Raw genomic sequence first — 9,114 nt, forward strand, 5'->3', positions numbered from 1 at the left:
TTGTCTGAATTATCTTGGGTTTGTGCCGTCCAGAGATGAATGAGCACTTGGCATAGCTCAAGAAATCCACCACAAGTTTTCCCTTGACGTGATCTCACAACCGCTCCTGTCCATAGGACGAACCCGAGAGTGAACCTCGTTAGCAGGCCGATGCTTAGGACTTTGTTTTCAGTTGATTTTTATTATTATTACTTCCTGCCACATCACTCATGACTGCTCTTTGCCAGCCGAGGGCAGATGCAGCTGTATCTCTGCATACCATGGTTGTCATATGCAGTGAGTAGCCGTTGTGCTGGTGTCTGTACCCGGAGGGACCCACGCACCCAAGGGATGGGCTCTGGGACACGATTTGGGATGTGGGAATCAACGGATGGTGGAGCTGCTGGTGCCTGAGATGAGTTTTTGGAGCCCAGAGCCAAACCAGATGGGTGCTCACTAAGCCAGCCCATGACTAACTCGCACTGTAGATCCTCTTTGCAAAGCCGATGGACAATAAACGTCCTTCAAGCTTTTCAGTGTGTGCCCCTGCAAGTTGGGGCTGAAACATGCACAAAAGATGGCAAGGGAAGCGTGCCCTGCAGCTGCCCGTGCTGTTTCTTGTTACGCTGGCATTCAGAAACACCGCTATAATGTGATTTTCCAGCAGCAGCCATTGAAGGAAAGCTCCTGTGCTTCTCTTACTCACGGAGCACATGGAGAGTGGAAGACTGCACCGAGGGAGAGCACGAACAAGGGTGCTGGGAGAGCTGCCAGCATCCTGCACCTCTAAATCACATCAACCTCATGCTGGAGATTAATCAGGCATCTGAACGCCAGAGGGTTGGTGCAACACAATTATGTTTTTATGGGCTTCTCACTCTCTAATCTTTGATTTCTTTTCCAGCCGAAGGTGGATGCTGCGAATGCAGGGCCGGGTGGGCAGGGCAGGGTGGCGTGCTGCGCTGGAGAGCAGCGCTTTGCTTCTGCTCAGGCAGTTTTCTTCTTGCCCGCTCTGCCCGGAGAATTCTTGGCAATTACAGGTTCAGGGGTAGAGTTCAAAGCTGGAACTTTCACCTTTTACCAGTGCAAAGTTGCCTGTCCAAAAAGAAAGAAAATGCATTTAATAACAACAACTAAACCAAAACACAGAAGCAGTCGGTCAGCGAGCTGTGCTCCCTGTGCTCACTGTGAGTTTGAGTGGCTCCCTGTGCCCACGCTGGCAGCTTGGCCTTTAGTGGTGATGTGAACTCCTGTTTAATGTCACATATGGAGGCTCATTGCTGCATTAACTCTTCGGGGTGGAAATGTGCACCAGCATCCAAAAAGCTGCTTTACCCAAGGAGCCATGGACTGCAGCGTTTGCTCGTTGTTGGTGTCCTGACCAAGGTAGGTGCCTTGCGCTGGGGGCCGAGGAGCACATCTCAGCCCTGTCAGGGGACCCTGCGCCCCACCACCATGGGCTGAGTGGGTTTTAGGGCAGCTGACACGAGAGGCTCTGTTGGCCTCTCGTTTTTCCAAGTGCACTATCCCAGCAGTGCAGGAGTATTTAACTAGAGAGCAGCTAATGCTTTGGTATTTGCTGTCTTGCATCCCTGTCTGGATCTCCTCTCTCTGAACTCTTTGGTTGCAGCAGCAGCAGTCATCCGTGCCCTCAGTGAGTCGATAGCCCTGTGTGCGTGTACACATCTGCTATTGCTTGTATTTTAAATCAATCCTTTCCCACAGCATCCAATGCTGGGCTGGTTGAAGGCCTTGCTTGAGATGCTGGAGGTTTGGGTGATGGGCAGGAAGGTCCTCAGCCTGGTTTGCTCTGGTTAACCCCTCCAGAGCCTGGCTCCGGCTTGTTTGTCATCCTCCATTGCTGTGGATGTGGAGTGCAGATAAGAAAGGGAAAAATAAATTTATGGCCGTGGCTGGGAGCCCACTGGGTGGTTTGTGTAGGGCTTGCACCTCGCTGTTAATCTGCAGGATGGACACAGGGACATGTAGGACACAGCTTTCTGTGCTAAGGACCAAAAGGATGCTGCTCATCCAGGGTCCCTGCACTGCTTCCGTGGTTTCTGGCTCCTGGAGGAGTCACGGTGTTTTGTGAGCATCGCTCCAGGGCTTGCACCGCTGCTTCTGGGTCTGCTTCTTTATTATCCACAAATGTTACACCAGCAGACACGGAGGATGTGAAAATCAGGAGGTGTTTGCTTAGAGGAGGAGGGTAAAAGGGTTTTTGGTGATATCAGCAGGACGCAGAGGAGGAGGGAAAGGTGACAAAACATTTTCTGGCCCAAGTAGTGTCCTCGTGGACCATTGCAAAAGGAGAATTGTGGAGCTTGAGCAGTGTGTGGGGTGGAGCGAATCCAGGAGCCCTTGGCCTCACCCTGCAGAAGAAACAGCATTTCTTCATGAACAGCATTGACAAAGCTTCCCAGCACTGGGAGGAGAGAGGGGCTTTTCCATAACCAGAAGGAAATAGTTGAAACGAGGGCAGTGTCCTGGTGGTGAGAGCTGGGCACGTAACCCAGGAGATTGGGCTCCTCCTCGGTCGCCAGGGCTGGTCCAAGGTTTCTGGCGGTGCCTTTCAGACCCATAAATTTGCCACGGGCCCGAAGTTTAACAGCTGCTGTTCAGAACTGCTTAAAGCAGAGATATCTGCAGAGTGGCAGCGATCAGAGAGGAGCAGAGAGATCATTTGGCTGCCGAGCGTGCATTGCCCGGGGAGCCGTGAGCTGCCGAGGAGATGCTCTCCTCACCCTGGCCCCTGCGGGTTTCTTGGCATCGTTTTGCTGCCTCCCTCGATTGAACCCTCGCTGCTTTTCTCAGAAATGGCTCAAGAGCCGAACGGGTCATCTCCTCTGGGGTTTTTCGTATACACGACGTGTTTCTCCCTGGCTCGGTTTCCCCTACGAGCGGGACGCGCCGAGGGCCCCCCCCTTCCCTTGCCGAACTCTCTCGATGGCTGCTTTCCCTCTCCTCGCTGTTTAGGCAAGTTTAAGAATATTTAATTATCATTAAATGCATTCTGCAAGAGAAGATTGCTCCGCTATTAAAACCAGAATGGGCACGACTGGGGAGCGAAGGAGCGTTTTCAAAGAAAGGGTCTGAACACGCAGCGCAGGGACCTGAAATGGGGCCCTCCCGCGGGAAGGCCCCAGGTGACCCATCGCTTGCCGGCGCAATTACCAGAGTCTTGGCAGCTGGCGAGATCAGCAAATGGGGTTTATGTCAGAGCTTGTTACCTTAATTTGGTTAATTGTAGAGCAGAGTGCAGCTGAGCAGCCAGTTCAACCCGGGTTTTGGGTTGTGGGGTGTGGGGCACGGGGAGGGCAGTGCCTAGAGAGCAGCCGTGGCTGCATGGGCTGAGGGATACAGGGGTGGGCAGAGCTCATCTTTGCCTGGGATGGTCTCACTTATGAAACTCCTGGGAGCAGCTGAGGCCATGCTTGTGGGTTTGTAACCCTTGATTTGACCCAAAATATGCAATGTAAATGTGCAGTTAGGAGGCTTGAATTGCACAATCGGGCTTGAAAGATGCAGAGGTTTGAACTGAGGTTCATGGCTCCATCTCATAGAGCTGTGGGATGGTTTGGGTCAGAAAGGACCTTAAAGATTGTCTAAAACAGCAGCTCAAATGAGTGTTTGTATTAGAGGAAGGAGACTTATCGTAAGAGAAGCAAACGTTGTGCGAAAGGTGCGATCCACCTGAGGATCTGAGCTTGCCGCCTTGGAGTGGGAAGAGACAGATCTCAACTCCTCTGGGTATTTAACCATGTTCTGATGTGTTGCTAAATCCATTTTACCACAGGAATGTGAATTTTAGCAACTCACTGCAGGTTTTTGGAGAGGTGAGGCAGGGAGAGGGCAGTGCGGAGTCAGCTCCTCTGGTGTTTAGGATGAACAAAAACCCCTTCCTTCCTACCCGGACTCCTCTCCTGGCTGCCTCCGCGCTGACTTGCAGCTCCTTTGCCCATAGCCACATTTTGGTGCTTCAAAGAGATGGGTGGGTGCGAGGAAGAGCTGTGCGAGTAATTGGTTGTGTCCCACCCACCCGTCCTCCATCCATCACCCTCGCCCACCCACAGTGCAGTGAAATTGCAGCCTTTCTCTTAATTTCTTTGTTGTGGTGCTGCTGCCATAGCCGTCCCGTGGCACATCCTGAATCCAGGGATGTGGTTTCGGTCTGGGGACCACCAGTGTTCTCTGCTGCAGTGGTGAAGGTGGTGATCCCTCAGCCCGGATGGGAGCTGGGCACAAGCAGCCCTATGAGATGTCCCAGGGGATGTTTGAAACACCCGGAGAGCTCTCCTGCTCCTCATCCATCCCTGTGCTGTTCAGTAGCTAATTACAGTCACTGTTAACAAAAAGCATATCTTATTCCCATAACAAAAGACTTGGAAAGAACAAGACTGGTAATTATTCAGAAGAGGCAGAAAATGAACTCAGGAAAGCTGAGCTCGAGAGATGGAGCAGAGCGTGATACTGTGCACATCCACCTCCTGCTCGGCCTTATCGGTCACAGCCAGGCTGGGGCATCAACGCTGAATTGAGATTGTATGACTGAATGTATACACCAGGAATTAAGATTAGACTCACAATTATACGTTTCTTAGCATTTCTTCTCTTTCCTGTTACACTCTGATGTTCATCTTCTAACTGCACATTTTAAAAAGGTTCGTTTTGCTAAGGAGATTTGCTGTCTAAAGGGGCATTAAATGCAACCCAAGGTGGAACCAGAAGAGACCTTCACAGCCAGGAGGTGCTGGGAGAGAGGGACAAGGCAACACCAGTGGAGAGCTGCAATCTGCAGTGGGATCCGGGCAAGGAAAACTGGTGGTTCCCAGTGCATGAGCTGCAGCATCCCCTTGCAAAAGGAATAGCAACTGGGCAGGGCAGAGGGGAGCTGGTTTCCTGGGTGGTTTAGTGAGCAGAGAGCGTTTTGCATGCCGTGTTAGGGAAGATCTTGTTGTCCTGGTTAGGACTCGGCAAGAGGGAGAAAGGAGGTGATGGGGAGCAATGCCCCAGATGGAAAGGATGGGGATAGAGGAAGGTAAAGATGCGATGTAGCTCTCCTGCACACATAGGGCAGCTCTGTGTCGCTGGCACAGGTTTGGAGCAGTCCCTTGTGAAGCCCCATGAATGTAATAGTGCTGTCAGGAAACATCCCCCTTTCCCACCACTAGAAAGATGAGTGCAGAGCATTTAAAGTCCAGATTTGTAACCCAGCCTCTGCAAAAGTGGCTTTTGGTGGCATAGGACAGGGGAAGTTTCCACTGTGGTATGGGAAGAGGCCATCAGAGGGAAACCGCCTGCGTTAGCATCCCTCTGCCTTCCCCAGACACGTCCTGGGTACCCGGCGCGAAGAGATGAAGGGTTAAGCTCCAGGCCCTGCTGACTGCCATGTGATGCGGTTGCTGGGGCGATTAGGGAAGATCTATGCCCTAAGAGGAATCACATGGGCTCCCTCAGGGCTCCCTGGGTGCAAACCTGCCGAGTCCTGCCCTGCTCCCCGCTTCCGTCCTCACCGAGGGGAGCGCTGGGTCCGGGGAGGGGAGCGCGGCTTCGCCATCGCAGGCCCCACATCAAAAGGCGGGGAACAAAACAACTGCAGAGCGTTTGAAAGGCAAATAAATAAACCCTTGGCTGTGCCGGGAGAGTTCTTACCGAAGGTACAATCGAGATGGCTATTTATGGCTTTTTCTTTCAAAAGCAGATACATAACAGGAACTTGGGATAGTCAAGCCCTAAAGAAGCCAACTTCTGATATTCGGGCCCCAAAGAACCTGACTTCCCCCAATCAAAGGCATCGCCACAACCCTCTGCTTTATCAGGTGGCTGGTGGGCCCAGAGGAAATCCTGGGTTTCTGCTTTATTGGGTGGCCGGTGGAAGCGGAGGAAATCCTGGGGTTTTATCGACCGAAAGCAGCTTTCAGTTGCGAGGACAACGTGACAATATCTGTTTGCATAGCATCTTCCAGCAGGAAGGTCCCCAGGACGATTTCTTCGCAAGGAGGTCACCTCATTGATAGCACGTTGCAGTGTGAGAAAATCCGAGTTGTTGGTCATGACTGGTTGCTTGGGACGAGGATATTTGGGGCTGATTATTTGATGCATTAATTCGGATTAATTAAGCACAGAGGAATCAGCCCAATAGAAATACACATGTACATGCTCTCTAGCATAACCCAAAATGCATCAGTGTGATAATTAAATATTCTAAAAGTGGCTTTTTCCTCCAGATTTCTCTGTTTCAACACCCACAGAGGTCCTTGGGGTTCAGGGCCCATCTCTATCAACCCTTTCTTATTCTTGTTTTCCGCAGGTGATGTGACAAACCTGACTCCTGAGCACTCCTTCAAAGGCACAAAAGTCGACGTGGGGAACATCGTGTTAGCGTTGTACAGCGGCCTCTTTGCCTATGGAGGATGGTAAGATGCAGCCCTCTTAGCTTTATTCAGTGCTGAACACCGTAGGCTGTTCCTTTTGTCCCCAGGTTGTGCCTGCAGAAGTTTTAGGTTTCATTCTCTCCACCCTCCTTGAAATTCCCTTGCAGATGAGTAAGGTAAAGGGCTTCATTTATTCCGTGGATGAACCAGAATTAACCACTGTTCTTTTTAAATTACAGGAATTACTTGAATTTCGTTACAGAAGAGATGATCAACCCCTACAGGTAGGTGTGTGTCCTCTGGTGACTTCCCTGGAGGGAAAACTTGCTCTGGGGAAGCCCTTTCCTCGTGTGTTGAGGTTTCCTTGGGTAACAGGGGTTGCTAATCAGCCCAGGAGCCAAGGTCTTTTTGTAAGGAAATAGAAAACGAGGTAAATTAATGGCATCGCTCTTCCCTGTAACAGGGGAAAGGGAATAACAAATAATAATCTCCGTGTGAGAAGGGCTGTTGCTTACGCTGCTTTCCTGTACTGCAAATATTACCAGTGTTGTTGGACAGCCCTGCTTCCTTGGCATGGCACCTCTCTGAGTTATGGGCGAGGAAGAGGGACTCGGGCCTTTATTGCTCCCTTGTGTAAACTCCCGCAGGAGTATTTGTGCACACATGTGGTTGTCATGTGCTCTTCCTGCTCCCTTGAGCAACAGCCGCTTTCCGCTCTGCTCCCGCTTCTCGGGGTTATGCCAGGGACCTGGCGAATCACAGCCTCATTGGGTTGGAAAAGAGACCTTTAAGGTCATCAAATCCAACCATAACCTGGCCACCACTAAACCACGTCTCTAAAGCGTGAGTGTGGGTCACACCGAAGCAGGACATTGCTGAGAAATCATTGAAGGGGCTTATGAGGCTCTGTCGATGTGAGCTTTGGGGTCACTTGTGCAAGAACCCGTTCCTGGCTGGCCCTGGCAGTGATCAGCGCCTGCTGGGAAGCGTAAGATTTGATACGCCCTTTCCTTGAAAAACACACTTGGAAAAGGGGGTTTTTGCAGCTTGCAATTATGTTCTTGTCTTCTGAATGCAGTCATGGTATTTGACTCTCTCCTCCTGGGCCTTTGAGCTCCACTGGACCAATTATCCACGGCACCAAGCAGGGTTTCCTTTTTCGGTTTCCGTCCGCAAATGAAGTTAGACTGTTTGGAAAGGCAGATTTGTACCAGCGCAGCCTTGTCTTTATGGACCCGCTCAGGCTGTGTCTGAACTCCTTGAGTGTCAGCAGTCTGGCCAGCTGCATGAAGTTAGAGCCTAAAAACTGCCCCTTAAACCCCCCATGTTCCCATCTCCCATGAGAAACCCACAACACAAGTGCTTCTTCATTGCCCAGAAGAGGGTAATTAATTGCCTTTGCTGTCATCTTGGATGCCTGGCCCAGGCAGCCAGAGGCTCTCCATGCCTTTTCTCAGTCCCTTTTGCCATAATGCTTTGCTCTGCATCGCTCAGACGGCCTCCAGGCTGCTCCCGTGTGGGCATCAACTCCTCTCCGAGCTTGGGGCTGGGAACTGGACGTGCCAAGGAGTCGAGGAAGAGCAGAGTGGCTTATATTATATTGTATATTCTCTTTTCTTCCTAGAAACCTGCCTCTGGCTATCATCATCTCGCTCCCTGTAGTCACTTTGGTTTACGTGCTGACAAACTTGGCGTACTTCACGACCCTGTCGACGGAGGAGATGCTGATGTCCGAAGCCGTGGCTGTGGTAAGATACGTGCATCACTGATGTGACTCATCTGTTTTTCAGGGCTGGTTCAAGCAGAATGACAATCTCTGCATCCATCTCTGCTAGCTTGGTCCTGGCTGCTTAACAAAACAAGCCGGTGTTTGACAGGAGATAAAAGAGCAGCTGTGATGGGAGCAGGGATGAGCAGCGTGATACCCAGTGGGATTAATCACAGGCAGGAGTAAGAGTGGGCAGACAGTTCACGCTGCTCTCGATTCATAAATATGCAAGGTTACTGCTGGCCTCATGACTTACATCGGTTACTCAAGCATGATATTTACGGGAAAAGGTCATTCAGTCAGTACTGAACTAGCTTGTTCTCTCTCTGTATCTTCCTTGTTTTAATTAAGAGAGGAAAAATAATACTTCTGTTAATTAAAAATGCCATTGAGGTCAGAAATCCTGACTGCTTCAGAAGTGAGCAGCGTGGTATGACCTTGCAAACTGAGCATGACCAGGACTGTTCAGTGCTTCAGGGGGTGTCTCCCAGTCCCAAACCGGTCTGGGCCATTCAGGTGACAAAGCTCCATCCTTTGGGCTGGTACCAAGCCCCCACTCCAGCCTGCGCCCATGCGGTGCTGAGTTCCTGGAGATGCCATCCTGCGTTGCATTGCAATAGTTGGGTGTCTTTGCAAGGCTTGCAATCAATACTTTTGTCACCCCCTCATTTAGGATTTTGGGAACTACCACCTTGGTGTCATGTCCTGGATCATACCCGTCTTTGTTGGCTTGTCGTGCTTTGGATCCGTTAACGGGTCCCTCTTCACTTCTTCCCGGTAGGTTTCTTGCTCAAGTTTGTGGGTTTGATTTCTAAGTCACACTTCATGCCTCTTCGTTTGGAGTGGCTGTGGGCAGACACAAAGTCTAAAGGGTCTGGAGGCCATGTGGGGAATGTGGAAAAAGAGGTTTTTAAGACTTGAAAACCATATCCAGTCTAAAGGAAAACCTTTCTGTGGTCTCAGTCTTTTGTTCCTCAGGCAAAGTCCTGCTGA

At 50.8% G+C, this 9,114-nt stretch overlaps 1 protein-coding gene across 1 annotated transcript in view; it reads left to right on the forward strand.

Annotated features, from left to right (window-relative positions):
- Positions 1-9,114, forward strand: part of SLC7A5 (solute carrier family 7 (amino acid transporter light chain, L system), member 5) — a gene marked incomplete at its 5' end in the record, with an annotated part of 22,536 nt that overhangs the window by 8,846 nt on the left and 4,576 nt on the right. The window contains 4 exons of the mRNA XM_010187280.1: positions 6,290-6,395; positions 6,593-6,637; positions 7,978-8,101; positions 8,795-8,898. Coding sequence (XP_010185582.1) covers positions 6,290-6,395; positions 6,593-6,637; positions 7,978-8,101; positions 8,795-8,898 — 379 coding nt within the window. The remainder of the gene's footprint in view (positions 1-6,289; positions 6,396-6,592; positions 6,638-7,977; positions 8,102-8,794; positions 8,899-9,114) is intronic.

The sequence above is a fragment of the Mesitornis unicolor genome, unplaced genomic scaffold (genome assembly GCF_000695765.1).
Source record: "Mesitornis unicolor isolate BGI_N332 unplaced genomic scaffold, ASM69576v1 scaffold6396, whole genome shotgun sequence".
Classification (NCBI taxonomy): Eukaryota; Metazoa; Chordata; class Aves; order Mesitornithiformes; family Mesitornithidae; genus Mesitornis; species Mesitornis unicolor.